At 43.3% G+C, this 19,715-nt stretch overlaps 1 protein-coding gene across 1 annotated transcript in view; it reads right to left on the reverse strand.

Annotated features, from left to right (window-relative positions):
* The window catches only part of ADCY1 (adenylate cyclase 1), a 137,585-nt gene that overhangs the window by 68,291 nt on the left and 49,579 nt on the right, over nucleotides 1–19,715 (reverse strand). The window contains exon 4 of the mRNA XM_012763424.3: nucleotides 12,960–13,071. Coding sequence (XP_012618878.3) covers nucleotides 12,960–13,071 — 112 coding nt within the window. The remainder of the gene's footprint in view (nucleotides 1–12,959; nucleotides 13,072–19,715) is intronic.

Raw genomic sequence — 19,715 nt, forward strand, 5'->3', positions numbered from 1 at the left:
GGTTTCATATGGTACCACTACAGTATACCCTCAAAACACAATACAAACAATAAGAGAAAAGAATAAAAGAACAAAGAATATATAAAACAACCAGAAAGCAATAACAATATGACAGTAACCTTGCATATCAATAATCATTAATAACCTAGAATGTAACCTTGAATGTAAATGGATTAAAGTCTTCATTTAAACGATATAGACTGGTTGAAAGGATAAGCATGATCCAACTATATGCTTTCTACAAGAAACTCACCTTACCTATAAAGACACATATAGGAGTGAAGGGACAGAAAAAGATATTCCACACAAACGGAAACCAAAAGTGAGTAGGAGTTGCTAGACTTATATTATATAAAACAGGCATTAAATCAAAAACAGTAAAAAAAACAAAGAAGGTCACTATATAATAATAAAGGAATCAATCCAGCAAAAGTATACAACAATTCTAAATATATATGTACCCAACACTAGAGTATACAACAATTCTAAATATATATGTACCCAATATATTGTACATATATTTAGTACAATATATGTACTAAATATATATGTACCCAGATTCATATATATGAATATATATACCCAGATTCAAAGCAAATATTACTAAATCTAAAGGGAGAGATAAATTCCAATACAATAATAGTTGGGATCATTGACACTCCATTCTAGCATTAGACAGATAGTCGAAACAGATTTTTTTTTTTAAAAATTGGATTTAAGGCCGGGCGCTGTGGCTCACGCCTGTAATCCTAGCTCTTGGGAGGCCGAGGCGGGCGGATTGCTCAAGGTCAGGAGTTCAAAACCAGCCTGAGCAAGAGCGAGACCCTGTCTCTACTATAAATAGAAAGAAATTAATTGGCCAACTGATATATATATAAAAAAATTAGCCGGGCATGGTGGCGCATGCCTGTAGTCCCAGCTACCCGGGAGGCTGAGGCAGAAGGATCACTTGAGCCCAGGAGTTTGAGGTTGCTGTGAGCTAGGCTGACGCCACAGCACTCACTCTAGCCTGGGCAACAAAGCGAGACTTTGTCTCAAAAAAAAAAAAAAAAAAAAAAATTGGATTTAAACTTCACATTAGGCTAGATGGTCCTAAAAGACATTTACAGATCATTCCATCCAACAACTGCAGAATACACATTCTTCTTATTAGCACATGGAACATTTTCCAGGACAGATCATATGTTAGGCCACAAAACAAGTCTCAAGAAATTTTAAAAAACCAAAATCATACCAGTATCCTCTCAGACCACAATGGAAGACAATTAGAAATCAACACCAAGAGGAACTTTGGAAACTATACAAATACATGGAAATTAAACAACATGCTCCTGAATGACCAAAGGCTGAAGGAAGAAATTAAGATGGAAATCAAAAAATTTCTTTAAACAAATGAAAATGGAAACACAAAATACACCAAAACCTGTGAGATACAGTAAAAGCAGTGCTAAGACAGAACTTTACAGTGATAAACTCCTAGATCAGAAAAGTAGAAAGATTTCAAATAACAACCTAACAATGCACCTCAAGGAACGAGAAAAACAAAAACAAACCAAACCCAAAATTACCAGAAGGAAAAAATAATAAAGATCAGAGCAGAACTAAACAAAACACAATTTTAAAAATTACAAAGGATCCAAACAGCAAAAAGTTTGTTCTTTGAAAAGAGAAAAAATGATAAACCTCTAGGCAGCCTAACAAAGAGAGAAGACCCACATAACAAAATCATAAATGAAAAAGGAGACATTACAACTAATATCAGAGAAATACAAAAGATCATAATAGACTATAATAAACAACTATATGCTAACGAACTGAGAAACCTAGAGGAAATGAATAAATACGTGGAAACATATAGCCTACCAAAATTGAATCAGGAAAAAACAGAAAACCTGAAAGAGCACTAATAAAAAGTGCTCCCAACACTAATAAAAAGTCTCCCAAGAAAGAAAGGCCCATGACTGGATGGATTCACTCTGAATTCTACAAGACTTAGAAAGAAGAACTAATACCAATTCTCCTGAAGCTATTACAAAAAATTGAAGAGCAGCAAACTCTCCCTAACTCATTTTATGAGGCCAGCATTATTCTGATACCAAAAGCTGATAAGGATACAACAAAAAAAGAAAACTATAGTCCAATATCCCTGATGAACATAGACATAAAATTTCTCCACAAAATACTAGCAAAACAAATTGTACTGTAGCAACAGTACATCAAAATGATTATACACCATAACCCAATGACATTTATACCAAGATTCAAGGATGCCTCATCACATGTGTATCAATAAATATGATACAACATAGTAAAAGAATTATGGACAAAAACCATGTGATCACCTCAATAGACACAGAAAAAGTATTTGATAAAATTCAATACTTTCAAAAGTATTTGATAAAATTCTCCATGATAAAAACTTTCAACAAAGTAGAAATAAAGGGAAGAACTTACCTCAAAATAATAAAGGTCATATTTTAAAAGCACACATCTAGCCCCATACTAAATGGGGGAAAGCTGGAAGCCCTTCCTCTAAGATCTGGAACAAGACAAGAATGCCCACTTTCAGCACTAATATTTAAAATAGTACTGGAAGTCCTACCCAGAGCAATCAGGCAAGAGACAAAAATAAAAGGCATACAAAATGGAAAAGAAGGAATCAAATTTTCCCTCTTTGCTGGTGATATTATCTTATATCTAGAAAAACCTAAGACTCCACCAAAAAACTCCTAGATTTAATAAATAAATTCAGTAAATTTGCAGGATACAAAATCAACATACAAAAATCAGTAGAATTTCTATACCCTAATAATGAGCCAGCCGAGAAATAATTCAATAATGTAATCCCACCTATAATAGCCACAAAAAAATAAAATAAGAATACATTTAACCAAGGAGATGAAAGATCTCTATAAAGAAAACTACAAAACATTGATGAAAGAAATTGAAGAGGACACAAACAAATGGAAAGACATCCCATGCTCATTGATTGGAAGAATTAATATTGTTAAAATGACCTTACTGCCCAAAGCAATCTACAGATTCAATGCAATCCCTATCAAAATACCAATGTCATTTTTCACAGTATTAGAAAAAGTAATCCTAAAATTTGTATGGAATCAAGAAAGACACCAAATAGCCAAAGCAATCCTAAGCAAAAAGAACAAAGCTGGAGGCATCACACTACCTGACTTCAAAATATGTTACAAGGCTACAGTAACCAAAATATCATGGTACTGGTATAAAAATAGATACACAGACCAATGGAACAGAACAGAGAGTTGAGAAATAATAATAAAAGCACATACTCACAGCCAACTGATTTTTGATAAAGGCATCAAGAACATGCACTAGGGAAAGGACAAACTCTTCAATAAATGATGCTTGGAAAACTGAATATCCTCATGCAGGCGAATGAAACTGGACTCCTATCTCTCACCATATACAAAAATAAACTCAAGATGAATTAAAGACTTAAACGTAAGACCCAAAACTATAAAAATACTAGAACAAAAGTAGACAAAACACTTCAAGACATGAGTCTTGGGAAAGATTTAATGGCTAAGAAAACTGTAACAAAAATAGACAAATGGGACTGTGTTAAACTGAAAAGCTTCTGCACACCAAAGGAGCAATCAACAGAGTAGAGGCAACCCGTTGAATGGAAAAAAAAATATTTGCAAACTATTCATCTGACAAGGAACTAATATCTAGAATATACAAGGAACTCAAACAACAATAAAAAACAAATAATCCCACCCAAAAGTGGGCTATGGACATGAATAGACATTTCTCAAAAATGGCATACAAATAGCAACAGGTGTATGGGAAACTGCTCAACATCACTGAGCATCAGGGAAATGCAGATCAAAACCACAATGAGATATCATTTTATCCCAGTTAGAATGGCCATTATTAAAAAGTCTAAAAATAGCAGATGCTGGCAAGGACACACAGAAAAGGGAACTCTTGTACACTGTTGGTGGGAATGTAAATTGGTAAAACCACTATGGAAAGCAGTATGGTGATTTCTAAGAAAACTAAAAATAGGATTACTACATACAATCCAGCAATACTACTATGGGGTATTTATCTAACAGAAAAGAAATCAGGGATACCTGCACTCAGATGTTCAGTGAAGAACTATTCACAATGGCAATGATATGAAATCGACCCAAGTGCCCATCGATGGACAAATGGATAAAGGAAATATGGTGTATATATATATATACACAATGGAATACTAGTCAGCAATAAAGAACAATGAAATCATGTCATTTGCAGCAACATGGATGGAAATGGAGGTCATTCTGTTAAATGAAATAAGCCAGGCATAGAAAGACAGATGCCATAAGTTCTCATGTTCTCACTCATCTGTGAGAGAAAAGAATAATAAAGACCAGAGCCTGGGGGGTTAGGTGGGTGGGAAGGAGGGTTAAAGAAAGGTTGGTTATTGGGTATAAACATACAGTTAGACATAACAAATAAGCCCCAATATTAGATAGCAGAGTGATGTGACTATAAGTTAGCAACAACGTATATTTCAAAGTAGCTAGAAGAGAGGGCTTGAAATGTTACCAACATGGAAATGATAAAAACTCAAGTTGACTGACACCTTAAATACCCTCAGCTGATCATTACACATTGTTCGCATGTAACAAATACTCACATGTATCCCATAAATATATAAAACATTTTATCTCAATAAAAAATGAGAAAAAAGGAAAATAGAAAATGTTGTATTACCCCCAAAAATGGAATCCCATTGAATTATAATGGTAGCAAGCAGTTTTTGACAATTCTCTAAAACAGACATGGCTGCTAAATGGACAATTACTAGCATCAAATGTTATCTGATTATAAATTAAGAGCATGATAAAATTAAAGAAAAATAGCTTGTTATATCTTTCTGTTGGAAGATCTTAACTTTTTCATGTTGGATTTTCAAATACCTGTGTAGTTTAAACATCATTGACCCCACCGATCATAGCTTTTCTAGTAACTTTAACAATCATGTATCAAGTATCAACCTTATCCTAGGCGCTATGCTAGATGTTTTATACTCGTTATTACTTTACTTTCTATTATTTCACTTCTCACTGCACTACCCACCAAAAATGGTCACCTTTAATCTTATTTTTAAATGAGGAGACTGAAATGCAGAGAGATGTTGGATGACTGCTCACATTGTGTGATGGACTGAAAATGGCCCCTCAAAAGATACTCATGATCAAATCCGTGGAATCTGTGAATGTTACAAACAAAACAACAACAACAACAACAAAAAAAAAACAACTAAAGATCTTTGCAGATGTGATTAACTTGAGGATCTTGAGATGGGTACACCATCCTGAATTGTTATAATAATATCTGGATGGGCCCTAAATACAATGACATGTATCCTTATAAAAGGGAGGCAGAAGGAAATTTTATACACATATAGAGAAAGGAAGAGAGAAGGAGAGAGAGAGAGAGAAGGAAAGAGAACAGGAGGAAGAGGAGGAGCAACAGGAGGAGAAGGAGGCAGTAATGTTAAGACAGGGAGACTGAGGTGATACGGCCACAAGCCAAGGAATTCCAATAGTCAACAGAAGATGATGTAAGAGGTAAGGCACAGATTTTCCCCGGGAACGTCTGGCTGGAGTAACGGTCCTGCCAACATCTTGATTTTGGCCAACTGATACTGATTTCAGACTTTGGGCCTCTAAAACTGCAAGAAAACAAATTTCCGTTGTCTCAAGTTGCCAAGTTTGTGGCAATTCACACAGCAGCCTTGGGAAACCAACACACAGTTATACCATTTGGGGCAAAGATTTTTTAAATACAACACAAAAATTACAAGACATAAAAGAAAGTAACTAATAAATTGGACTTCAAAAAACTAAAATCTTCTGTTCCTCGAACAGTACTATTAAAAGAATAAACAAACAGCCAAAGTATGGGAGAAAATATTTATAAATCATATATCTGATGAAGGACTTATATGTGAAACATACAAAGAATTCTCAAAACTTCACAATAAAAAAAAAAATCAACCCAGTTAAAAAAAAAAGTGGTCAAAAGATTTGGACAGACACTTTACCAAAAAAGATACATGGATAGCCAAGAAGCAATGAAAAGATGCCCAACCACATCAGTCATTAAGGAAAAGTAAACTAAAATCACAATAAAATACCACCACACACTTATTAGAATGGCTAAAATTAAAAACACTGACCACACAAAGTGTTGACAAGGATGTGAGCAACTGGAACTCATACACTGCTGATGTGAATGTGAAAAGTCACAACCACTTTGGATGTCATTGTCAGATTCTTAAAAAGTTAAGCAAACATCTACCATATTTTCTAGCCTCACCACTCCTAGGTGTTTAGCTGAGAGAAATGAAAGCACATATCTGTACAAAGACTTATACATGAATATTCACAGCAGCTTTTTTTATAATACTCAAAACCTAGAAATAACCCAAATATATCCACTTACCCTCAAGAGGTGAATGGACAGACAAGCTTTAGTACACCTACACAACGGGATACTTCTAAGCAATAAACGTGAGTGAAATACTGACACAGGAACAAGGTGGATGAATCTCAAAACAGTTACACTCACTGAAAAAGGCCACATAATATAGAGCACATCCTGAATCATTCCAATATGATTCTAGAAAATTCAAACTTATCTATAGTGACAGAAAGCAGATTAGCAGTTGCCTGGACACAAGGGAGAAAGGGATGGACAGTGTGAGGAGAGAGAATCATTGCAAAGGGTCTGAGAAACATTTGGGGTGAAAGATATTTTCCTAGGAAAACTCAGATTCACTTTGTATTCACAAGGTCTTCCATAAAACACTTTTTTCAACAAACTATTTTTCTGAAGTCACCAAAATGTGGCTCCCAGGCTGTCCTACCTCTTGGGGGAAGGAGGTACTCTCACATGCTCCCCTGTCCCACTAGGGACTGCCCACTCCCCCTGGAAGGACACCTACAAGGATCCTAGGACAGGGAAACACCGTCCCTGCTGTGTGACACAGGGCACATTCCACTCTGCTCGGTGTGAACTGTGCAGGCCCTAGAGGGCTGCACTGGGGCAGGAGCACCAAGGTGGAAGGTGGAAACCACGGTCTCAGGCAGGGAAGGCAAGAGGCTCTGTTGACTGGAAGGCTGGGGTGTGAGAAGACGCATAGGGTCAAGGCAAGGGACACAAAGAGACCCCCTGCCCCAAGGTCCAGTTGTTTTTACATAAGCACATGCTTTAGAGATGAGCTCTCAGCCTCTGCTTGCAAACTCCAAGGCAGTTAGTAAAACACAGATTCCGGGTCCCTGGGATGAGTGGTTCTGGATCTGGCCCAGGAATCCACCCTGCCGTGTCCCAGGGAACATGATGATGGCTTCTCGATCACACGCTGAGCAACACCATAGAACCTCTGCCCCAGGAGCCTGCCAGGGGCTGCGCCTGCCCCAGCCAGGGCTGTGCATGTGCACAGCAGGTGCCAGGGTCTTAGGGAGCTTGGCCTCCTCCCTCCACCCCAGACATTCAGCACCACTGAGCAAAAGACAGTCAGGCGTGTGCTTGCTCTGAAGCCACTTCTCCACCCAACTCCCTCCCTATGACCCGCATCCCAAGGTGGATTCTGGAGCCTGTTCAGGAAGTTGAGCCCTGTGGAAACCACACTCAAGCTGGCTCTCCCACTGCTGATCCTGCTCCCAGCCCAGCTCGGCTTCTCCAGACGAGGCACTGGCAGCCAACTGGTGCCCAGTGCAGACCGCCCCAGCCCCTTCTCTGACCGTTATCACCCATGGGCACCGTCTGAGTTCCCCCAGCCTCAGGTCACAAGCCAAGGAGTCCAGACACCATTGGAGTGGACAGATTGGCACAGCACTGACCCACTTAAACACACAGGGATGACCACCATGTGCCATACTCCACAGTCAGCAATGCGGCTAAGAGCCAACCTGGACCTGTGCAGGGGCTGTCCACAGGAGGCCACTGCCTCGCTGAAAACTGTACGGTACCAGGATGAGCAGTGTTGGCTGGACAGGATGCACCCTATTCCACAGAAAGCCAGAGAAAAGTCAGAGGCCCAAAGGGCAAGGCACTATAGAGAAGATGGCCTTTAGGGCTTTGAAGGATGAGTAAGAGCTCTCTTCTCCTAAGGAGGCAGACTTTGGAGCCACAGTGACCTTGCGTCTCATTCTGGCAGTGGTTCCTGGAAAGCTGCTTTACCATAGGAGCCTCCTTTTGCTCACTTCTAGAATGACAATGACATCGTATCCAGGCTGGGATGTTACAAAGATTCCTATGGTGAAGGGCACCAACTGAGCCTTCACCTCCTTCTCATGTTGCACGGTGCAGCCAAACTCAAAACTTTTCAACCCAGGCTCTTAAAGTTCTACCCTGATATTAAGTGCAGGAGTCTAGAGTAGAAACAGGCCCAGCCCCCTGTGCTCACACTGGAGCACCCGCCTCAGCCTTCTAGTGCTACAAAGCAAGTGATGGCCAACATGTGCCCCACCCACACGCTGTGGGCCCTCCGTACCCTGAGGCTGGTCACTCTGGGGTGGCACTAGTGCATGTGGACAGGCCTCATCCTCCTTCCACCTCGCTGGCGAGATCCCTAATCGAGATCTCCTCTGCTCCCACGTGGCCGCGAGCTTCACGCCCAAATGGATTCTGCTTACAAAAACGTGTTTCTAAAAACCAGGAAATATTCTGCTCACCCCAAACTCAAATGTTCCTGGGAAATGAGCTGGCACTTTACACAAGAGGTTTACACTATCAGGGTGATGTTATTTATGCTGCTGGCAGGCTAACTCCGCCCCGGGGACTGCTCCTCCAGTTCTGTCTGTTGTGTCCCTTGTGGGCACCTGGCGCTCTCAGCTGGCAGGATTCAAGGGTCACTTAAAGGCACCTTCCAGCTGTAATGAAACATTTGGTCTCTGTCTAGCACTGCGAGCTCTGCCATCTGGAAACAGCCTCCCCAGGAACGAGGGCAGCCAGCAGCGCGGCCTGGGCGCTCCACGCTGGGGCCTGACTCCCAGGGCACCCCAGCCCAGGGGCCGACACGTCAGCCATGGCCCAGCTGCTTAGCAGGTGCAAGGAGAAGCCGGGCACAGGAGTGTCTTGAAACAGACGTGACTCCATTCAGAGCATCTTGGTTTAGAGCAGGGGCTGGCACACTATGCCCTGTGGGCCTGCTCACACTTGTTTTGTAAAGTTTTATCGGTGCACAGCCACGGCTGTTGTTTCCATGTTCGTGGCTGCTTCTGTGCTCCAATGGCAGAGCTGAGTTGTTGTGACAGAGACTATATGTATACGTGGGAGGTAAACAGAGTCCTCGACACGAATCACATCTGCTCATTCTATTTCTCATGAGGTGACTGCACTTTGTGCTGCCATAGGACACCAAGAGAAATGTCTCCAACAAAAGGCAGCAACCTACAGGCACATACATGCATGTACAGGTACACACATGTACACATTCACACATGTACATACTCATGTATATCACTCGCATGCTCATGTACACACGTAGACACACTCACATATGCATGTACAGGCACACAGGCTCACACATGTACACTCACACATGCACACTCTCACATACACACACATGTGTGTACACGCTCACACATATAAGTACAAGCACACACTCACACATCCCAACATATCTCTTTCTAGCTGCACTTGACCTGGCACACGCTTCCTCCATGTGCATCACCTACTCTCTGAAGCACGAGCACGCTTCTTGATGAAAGCGTGTAGGTCAGTGCCCCAGACACGACTCAGTGTCCCGGCAAAAGAGCTGAGTAGGTTTTGAGGAGCTGCTTGGAACGTGGAAACATGAGATGCGTGAGCATGCGATCCCCCAACAGGCCCAGAGACCCCCATCCCCTGCACCCCAGGTAGCAGTGCAGACATAAAGGAACAGCAGGTGCCAGGGACTGGACTGCATTCATGGCACACTGCCGCAAACAACAGTGGCTCTCGGTGACACCTTCGGCCTCTCCCAGCAGCCACAGCAGCACTTCCTTACCAAAGGAAGAAACTGTGAAGCAGCAGGGTTGGAATTGTGTTTGAAGCCAATGGTGAAGAAAGAAAGGAACACAGAGTCCCGCAGCCACACGTGGCCCAAGAAGGACAATGCAGACAGTATTTTCCATGGGTAGCCACAGCAACCACTCCAGCCCCTGCCCTCCTGTTAAGAGGAGGGTCTGTCTCCCCAGCTCTGGACTCGGGCAGGCCCTGCTCCTGTTCTGACTAACAAAGCATGGCAGAACAGGCTGGGCCAGCGAGCAGCCTGGGGTCTGGGAAGCCAGTGCCAGGCCCTGAGCGGCCCCAGGCACGGGGCAAGTCCACAGAAGACAGCCCAGAAGAAACCGTGCCGTGCCAGCATCAGTCGCCGGCCAGGTGAGCCGGCACAGGCGTCCAGCGGCCTGGTGGGCAGGGGGAACCCACAAAGACAGGCGCCTCCTAAGAGAGCTCGAGCCCCTGGGGAGTCTCAGCAGGACAGCAATGGGGCCTGGGCTGACCGAATGTGGCTCCTGTCTCCTCAGGGATAAGTATGCTGATCTCAGGGCTGCCACGAAGACAGAATCGTATGGTCGGGATGGAGGGCCCAGTGCCGGCCTGTCATTGGCACAAGCTCAGAGTACCATAAGAAGAGGCAGGGTCAAGAAGGACCCTCTGTCCAGAAGCTTCTGCGATGACCTGCTTCCTGTTGAGGGGGCAAGAGGCAGATGCAGGCTGAGGAAAAGACACTTGTCACATCTGCGTGAGCCCTCAGCCCTCAGGCCCTCCTGGGAGCACAGGCCATGGCTGGGAATCCGGACAAAACAGCTTTCTGACCCAGATGCAGAGGGGCTGGAGCTCCGCCCTCTGTACCGATGAGCTGCACACTCACACGCCCTTCCACCTCCACGCCACTGTGCCTGACGGGGAGTTAGACCCCAGTGGCCTTGTCCCAGAGGGCAAGGGCAGCCACAGTCCAGGGGGACAAGCCCAGGGGACAGCCCAAAGGAGGCTGCAGCAACGCTGTGACTAGAAGCCCCTGTGCCCGACGAAAATATCATGGCCAGAAAGCACGCCCGTCCCAGATGGAGAGCCACCATCTTCCTTTCACCCTCAGGAAAGATGACGCAGGCTTTCCCAAACGGGCTCCTGCGGAACACTGGCCCAGGCAACCAACAGGGTGCCACATGAGAAAGGTTCTGCAGCCTGGTCCGTCAGAAAAGTAAACAGAGACTGTACACCTGGATCTCAAGACCTGTACCCTCCCCACAGGAATCCCCAAAGGGAGCAGCGCCCCAAATCAATCACACGTGCCCACCCTCCTGCCCCCACCTCAATCTCTCTCCCTGCTCCAGGCATCGGCAACAGGCTCTCAAGTCTTCTCCCACCTGCACTGCGTCCCCTACACCGCTGCCACACGTAGCAAGTCTGGCCAGCTTCAGTGCCATGTGCCCACTGCCCGGCTCTGCTCTGCCCAGGGGCACCCCACACGCAGCCCCGCCCCGAGCGCAGAACAACCCTCAGGACTCCGCACAAGCCAGCCCCGGGCCAGGACCCCCCTTCTCTCCCTCACTGAGGGGACACCCACTCTTTCTCCCGGCACCTTCCACTGTCGCCTCACCTGAGAAAGGGGCTGACCTGCCGCACAGGGCTCGCTGCCCCGGACGGCGACCTCCTGCCTGCCCACCTCGAGCGAGGCTGCCGTGAGTGCAGGAGTGACTTGGCTCCGTCACACTGTGCTCCTGCCACACCCTGGCAGGCAGGGACACTGGGGGTCCCCGGCGGGTAGTGGCTCCCCCACAGCCTTCCTTCCTCAGAGAGGGGAGACTTCCCAGGGCCCCAGTCAGCCGTCCTCTCGCCCTCTGGAAGCAGCCCGCCTGCAGGGGGCGTGAGAGCTCGGGGAGGATTTGCCGGGTGAACGGTGACCAGGAGGTTCCCGCACGTGGCGAAGGGCACACTCTCAGCTGCTGTGCCGATTGCCGATTGCCGCTGTGAGCAGTGCAGCGCCTCCCAAACGCTCCCGTGGGCAGTGGAGAAAATGGAGGGTGAGATAGTGGCGTCGCACAGCAAATGTACTCCCCCTGGGCCTGTGACAGTCTGTCGACTTCAGCAGCTGGCACCCCAGCCCTGTGGGGAGAAGAGGTGGCACTGCAGCCCCTCAGGGGGCCACGGCCAACATGGTTGAGTTCCAGGGGTGCAAAGGGCTCCCGAAACCCCAAACCAGCTCCCACGGTGGAGGGAATACCACAGTGGCCAAGGGAATGCTTGCCGCATGTGGAGGGGTGCGGCTGGCTTGTTTGTCTCGGCATCCAAACACACACGTGACAAGCCAAGGCTGTGAGCGCAGCCTTGGCCCGACCTTCAGCGAGACTTAGCTGTCAGATGTGGCCAGTTTCAGGGCAGTCTTTAAAACCCCCAGCATGCATGGGCTACTGAGGGTGAGGGTGAGGGTGGCCACTGCCCATGCCCAGCCTCATGAGGCACCAGCAGCCAGGCCACCAGCAGTCGGCTTCAATCCCAGGAGGGCGGCAGGCCCGGAACAAGGCCTGCTCCAGCAGAGCCCGCAGCCAAGGCTGCCTCAGAACAAGGGGCTGCGACCTCCAGCTCTGTCTGCCATGGGCAGAATGGCAGCAGGTGGCACACAGGGCAGGCCCAGACCCACGTGCGGCCTGCGCAACACAGCCCTGTGCACGGGAGCCCTTACTCAAAGGCACGCTGGCCGCGCTTGTGCGAGCACTCTCCTGTCTGGTAAACACAAGCCTCAGGTCCAGGGAAGGGAATCAGCGGGCAGTAAGGCTAACACCAACTGGTGACTTATAACCTTGACAGAAGAACTGCTTAGCGATCAGTCTAGTTCATATTCCAAATATAGGAAATCCACCTGGCATATGGTTTTTCCAGAAGCAATTCTATTAAAATTTAATTCGAACAAAGAAAAACGCTGCACTTACTGTGGCTAATTCGTCGAACTTGCCAAAAAGCTCGTTGAGGAGTTTCACCAGCTCCTGGGCCGTGCACTGGGACGCCAGGCCTGTGAAGCCCACGATGTCCGCAAACAGGATGCTGCAAGAGAAAGGGTGCCGGGCCGCCCCTCTCAGCCGCTTAGGAAATAGCCCCAGAGCTGCACGGACATTTGTATCTACCGTCAGTTAAGCATTAATCACCCCATTTATTCCTCAATGCAGGCATGAAGGCTTCCTTGTTCCCATTTTATAGGTGAGAAGACAGAAAAGCCACAGGACACCCCCTTGGCCACAGGGGGAGTAAATACTGGGGTCATTCAGAGTTCGCCATCCCTCGTGCTGATCCCTACCCTACACCGCACAGGGATATCCCACCTGGTCTCCGCTGGAACTGCCTACCCTTCCTGGGGGGCCACAGAACTGGGATGCGGCCAGCGGCACAGAGCAGAAGTGATGTGCTTTAAATGCACGGGCCCCTCCACACCCTATGTTTCCCCTCTGCCAGCTGGATGCAGGTGACCATGAGGCCCGAGGTGTGGTGCCAAAGCTTCACAATGGAAGGGGACAGCGTCCCTGAGTTGCTGGGCAAAGGCACTGCCCCTGTGGTCTGCAGTGAGAGCAGGAAACACGTTGTCTTGTGCTGAAGCCTCTAAATACTGGCTGTCTATTTATTACAGAACAGGGGTCAACATAAACCACACAATGTCCACCCACAGAACAGAACTATTTTTTCTGGAGATAATAAGACTTTAAAAACATTTTTTCTATTGTTTTACCTTCTTATAAAATTAAAATATGCTCTTTGCAGACTATTAGGGAAATGAAGAAAATCATGTTTTTGTCTGGAAAAAGTTTATATCTTTAAGATACCTCTTAACAAGGTCCCAAGCATTCATTCACCTTTTTTTCAAAGTGTTCTTGGCTTTTCTCTACCTTTGAGACTTCCTGAACCCAGACCACCCCCCAGCACCCCTATATGAAAGACATAAATGTCAAGTAAAGGGAAACAACCATTCTCATCAACAACAGGTTTCACGAAAGATGGAACAGCCAGGAGGGGCAGGAGGGGAGATGGGCTGAGAGCTTGGACTCCAGGGGAGCTGTCCAGCTCTGCCAGTGACAGCCACAGAACCACAAGAACTTATCTAAGTGTTCTGCACGTCTGGCCTTTCATCAGTAAAATGAGAGTAAGACTAGAGTTCAGGTCTACCTTGCATCTAATAAGAGCTCAGTAATTATTTATAATCATTTATAATAATTTTAAGAATATTTGTTCATTTATTTATTCACTTGTTCATTCAACAAACATTTATTGAGGGCTATATGTGCTGGCCTTGTTCTAGGTGCTTGGGATTTAGCAGTGAATAAAATATTCAAACAGCCCTCAGAGAGATTCCATTCTATTCAGAGAAGGGGGAGACATTCAGAGTATACATGTAACCATAGAGAAACTGAAGCAGGGACGGTGGGTATGGAGTACTGTAAACTCAGATTGAAGGAGGGAAAGAAAGGAAGGAGGCGTGTAAACAGTGAAAGAAGAAGGGTCCAGGCAGAGGATACAGCAGGTGCTGCTCTTGTAACTTTGCCTGGATACAGAATTCTTATCTTTTTATTTTAGCCTTGGAATATGCCATCCCACGGCCTTCTGGCCACCCTGAGTTCTGATGAAAAATCAGCTCGTAATCTTGTTGAAGATCCCTTGTAGATGATAAGTCATTTTTCTCCAGGTGCTTTCAAAACTGTCTCCTTGTCTTTAGCTTTGGACAGTTTAACCATGATGTGTGTTGGTATGGGTCTGTTTCAGTTTATCCACCTTGGAATACAGCAGCCTTCTGAAATATGTAGGTTAATGTTTTCCAAAATATTCGGGACATTTTTGGCCATTATTTCTTCAAACATTCTTTCTGCCCCGTTCTCTCTTTCCTCTCCTCTGGGACTCTCACTATATGTGTGTTGATGTGCCTGATGGTGTTCCACAGGTCTCTGAGGGGCTCTTCAGTTTCTTCAGCCTTTATTTCATTTTGGTCTTCAGAATGGATAATCTCAATTGACCTAGCTTCAATCTCACTGATTCTCTTTTCTGCTTGCTCAAATCTGCTGTTGAACTCCTCTGGTGAATTTTTCATTTCAATTATTATATTTTTCAAATTTGGAATTTCTACCTGGGTTTTTAAAAATAATTTCTGTCTCTCTATTGGTGTGCTCTGTTTGGTGAGAAACCATTCTCATAGTTTCCTTTAGTTATTTAAAGGCAGTTTGTCCTTCGAATACATTTAAAATAGCTGACAAAGTTTTTGTCTAAGAAGCCCAATGTCTAGGTTTCCTCAGGGACAGTTTCTGTTGACTGCCATTTTATTCCTGTGTGTGGACCAACCATGCTTGTTTTCTTGTTTATCTCATATATTTTTATTGAGAACTAAATAATATAGTGTCGCAACTCTGGAAATCAGATTTCCCCTGCAGCACCCTGCCCCAACTTCAGGGATTGCTGTTGTTGCTGTTTGTTTTTTATGTTGCTTATTTAGTGACTTTTTTAAACTAATTCTACATGAGCATGGTCTCTGAAATTCCTAGAATTGTCCCAGAGTCTTTCAAAGCACCCCATGGATGTCTCATTCCCCAGTTCTTCCTTTACGTTTTTTTGTTATTTTGCTGTTTGCCTCAACTATTATCATTGCCTAAGGCAGCCATAATATTAAATGATTGCCACTGACTGTTTTGAACAGGTGTGCCCAGTGAAGGCTGTTCACACTTGCATTGATTTAGGTCAAATAAGGACAATTCTTATGAGTGTGTGGTTTTCTATGGAACTTCTAGGTAGGTCAAATAATGACAACTCTCTGAGAATGGGGCTTTCAAAGAACACCAACCCCAGTCTGAACCCCTCCAGTGGCTGCCAGCTTCCTGTTTTTTCACAAAAACAGCAGTGATTGGGATTGTTGGTTTTCAAAGTTACTACGAAGCTAAGGAGATGAGCGGATGAGAACGGGGTAAGTTATAACACCTCAGAGCTTGCTGTTCTTCCTGAGATTTAGTTGTTTTTCTTAAATTAACACTCCTGGATTGTTGCAAGTCTTTGGTTAATTTCCAGAGTTCTGACACTGATTCTGACAATTTTTGTGAGGGTTCTTGTTGCTTTCACAGAGGAGAGGACTTTCAGATGTACTTACTTACTCCACCATTTCTGCAGACATCTGCCTGCTAGGAGCTGTGAATGGTGTAATGAGCATGGACTTTAAGTCCCGAGTGATTCAGAATCACTGGAGGATTCCAATGAGGACAGTAATGAGATCAACAAGACGTTCATATCTGGGAAATAGACATCTACAACATCTGCCAGAGGAGGGCCACAGAGGCGCGGGTGGAGCTGGCACCATCACCATAAAGGAGGCTCGGCTCCTCGCTTACCCAGGCTGCTGCACCTGCACACAGCAGCATGAGCCCACCAGTTACTGTGGGACCAAAGAGCCCCAGGGGATGTGGATGGAGATTTTCAAACAGGGAAGGAAAGTACTGACTCTCCATATCTGTATTTCTCGTTCTCAGATAGGAAGAGAGCTGAGAGAAAGGCACTTAGGTGCCCATGCACCTTACCCAACCACAGCTGCAGCCCCAGGACATCCCTGACTTCTATAACAAAATTAATTGTGGTAAGAACACATAACATGAGATCTAATGTCTTAAAAAATTTAAGGGTACATTATTGTTGACTACAGGTAAAGTATTTTACAGCAGGTATCCACGGCTTATTCATCTTTCTTGAATAAAACTTTATGGCCATTGACTCTCCATTTCATCATCCCCCAGGCTGGTAGCCAGCAAAACACTCTCTGATTCTATGAACTATTTTTAATACTTCCTACAACTGGAATTATGCAGTACTTGTCTTCCTGGAACTGCCTTATTTCACTTAGTATAATATCCTCAAGTTTTACCTACGTTGTCACATATTGCAGAATCTGCTTCTTTTTAAAGGCTGAATAGCATTCCATTTTATATACATATCACATTCTCTTTTCTCAGCTTTGTTGAGATATCACTGACATAAAAATTGTGTGAGGGGATGTGTGTGTACATACGTGTGAGTGTGTGTGGCACACAGCTTTATGTTTTGATAAACACATACATGGTGAAATGATTACCACAAGCAAGCTAAGTACCCACCACCTTCACACACTTACCATTTGTGTGTGTTAAGAAGATAAAATTTAAGACCTATCCTCTTAGCAAATTTCAAGTATACAATATGGTTAAACATCATGACCATGCTGTATACTAATTAGGTCTCAAGAATTTATACATAATACATAATGAAAACTTTGTACTCTTTCATCAATGTCAGCCCACTTTTTTCTCCCCCAGCCCTGGCAACCACTATCTTACTTTGTTTCTATGAGTTTGACTTTTGTTTCCACCTGTAAGTGAGATCTTGCAGCTCTCTCCGTATCTTACTCATTTAGCTTATAATATTCTCCAGGTCCATTCATGTTACTGAAAATGGCAAGATTTCCTTCCTTTTTGGTTACTAATATATACATATATTTTAGTTAACACATAATTTTACATATTTATGGGGTGGAGTATGACATTTCAATATATGTATACAATGTGCAGTTTATCAAACCAGGGTAATTAGGGTACCCATCACCTATAATTTTTATTTATTTGTGTTGGTAACATTCAAAGTCCTCTCTTCTAGCTATTTGAAAAAAATATAATTATTGTTTATTATAATCGCTCTTCAGTGCTACAGAACAATAGAACTTATTCCTCCTATCTAGCTATAACTTTATATCCATTAAGCAATCCAACCGCTCCCTACTCCCTACTCTTCCCAGCCTCTAATAACCACTATTCTAATCTCTACTTCTACAAGATCAACTATTTCAACTTCCACATGAGTGTTAACATTTATCTTTCTGTGCCTGGAATATTTCACTTAACAAAATGTCCTCACGTTGACATGAATGGCAGGACTCCATTCTTTTTTATGGCTGAATAGCAGTCCATTCTGTGTGTATACCACATTTGCTACCCTTTCCTCTGTTGAGGGACACTGGGGTTGATTCTGTATTTTGGCTCTTGTAAACAGTGGTGCTGGAAGCAGGCAGTGTAGATAGCTCTTCAACATACTGATTTCCTTTCCTTTGGATATACACCCAATAGTGGGGTTGCTGGGTCATATGGCAGTTCTGTTTTTAGCTTTTTGAGGAATTTCCATGCTGTTTTCCATAATGGCTATACTAATTTACAGTTCCAACAGCATATAAGAGTTCTCTTTTCTCCACATCCTCACCAGCATTAGGTCTTTATCTTTTTAATAATGACCATTTCAATTGGCGTGAGATAATATCTCATTGTGGTTTTGATTTGCATTTCCCTGATGAAGTGAAGCCTATTTTCATATATTTTTAGGCCATTTGTATGGCAAAAAAATTATTTATTTATTAAACTTATTTTTAAAATGTCTATTCAGATTCTTTGCCCATTTTTTCATTAAATTATTTGGGGGGGGGGTTGCTGTTGTGTTCCTTGTACATTCTAGATATTAATCCCTTATAGATGTATAGTTTGCAAATGTTCTCTCCCATTCGTCTGTTGTCGTTTCACTCTGTTGATTGTTTCTTTTGCTGTGCAGAAGCTTTTTATAATAATATGATATAATCACATCTCTAGTTACCTTGCTGCCTATGATTTTGATGGCTTAACGATAAAATCTTTGCCCAGATCAATATCCTAAGGCATTTCCTTTATGTTTCCCTCTAGTAATTTCATAGTTTCAGGCCTGACATTAAAGTCTTTAATCGATTTTGAGTTTTTTTTGTTTATGGTAAGAGATACAAGTCTAGTTTCATTCTTCTGCGTGTGTATATCCAGTTTTTCCAGTGCCATTTATTAAAGAGACTGTGCCTTTTCCCCAGTGAATCCTGTGGCATACTTGTCAAAAATCAGTTGGCTGAAAATACACGAATTTATTTCTGGGTTCCCTATTTGTTGTTCTATATGTATGTTTTTATGACAGTATCATACAGTTTGGGTTACTCTAGCTTTATAGTATATTTTGAAATCAAGTAGTGTGATGCCTCCAGGTTTGTTCTTTTTGCTCAAGATCGTTTTGGCTATTCAGGGTCTATTCTAGTTTCATATGAATTGTTGGATTATTATTTTCTAACTCTGTGAAGAATGCCATTGATATTTTGATAGATATGGTATTAAATGTGGAGATCACTTTAGATAGTATGGTCATTTTTACAATATTTACTCTTCCAATCCATGAACATGCAATGTCTTTCCATATTTTTGTGTCCTCTTCAATTTCTTTCATCATTGTTTTATAGTTTTCATTGTAGAGATCTTTTACATCTTTGGTAAAATGTATTTCTAAGTACTTTATTTTTTGTAGATATTGTAAATGAGATTATTTTCTAGATTTGCTTTTTACTAATTCACTACTGGTGTATAGAAATGCTACTGATTTTGTATGTCGATTTTGTATTCTGCAACTGTATTGAATTTGTTTATCAATTCTAAAACTTTTTGTTGGAGTATTTAGGTTTTTCTATATATAAGATCATATCATCTGCAAACAGGGATAATTTTATTTCCTCCTTTTTAAATCTGGATGCCTTTTATTTCTTTGTCTTGCCTAATTGCTCTGGCTAGAACTTCCAGAGCTATGTCAAATAACAGCGGTGAAAGAGAGAAAACTTGTCTTGTTCCAGTTCTTACTGGGAAAGTTTTCAA

This window comes from Microcebus murinus, chromosome 9 (genome assembly GCF_040939455.1).
Source record: "Microcebus murinus isolate Inina chromosome 9, M.murinus_Inina_mat1.0, whole genome shotgun sequence".
Taxonomy (NCBI): Eukaryota; Metazoa; Chordata; class Mammalia; order Primates; family Cheirogaleidae; genus Microcebus; species Microcebus murinus.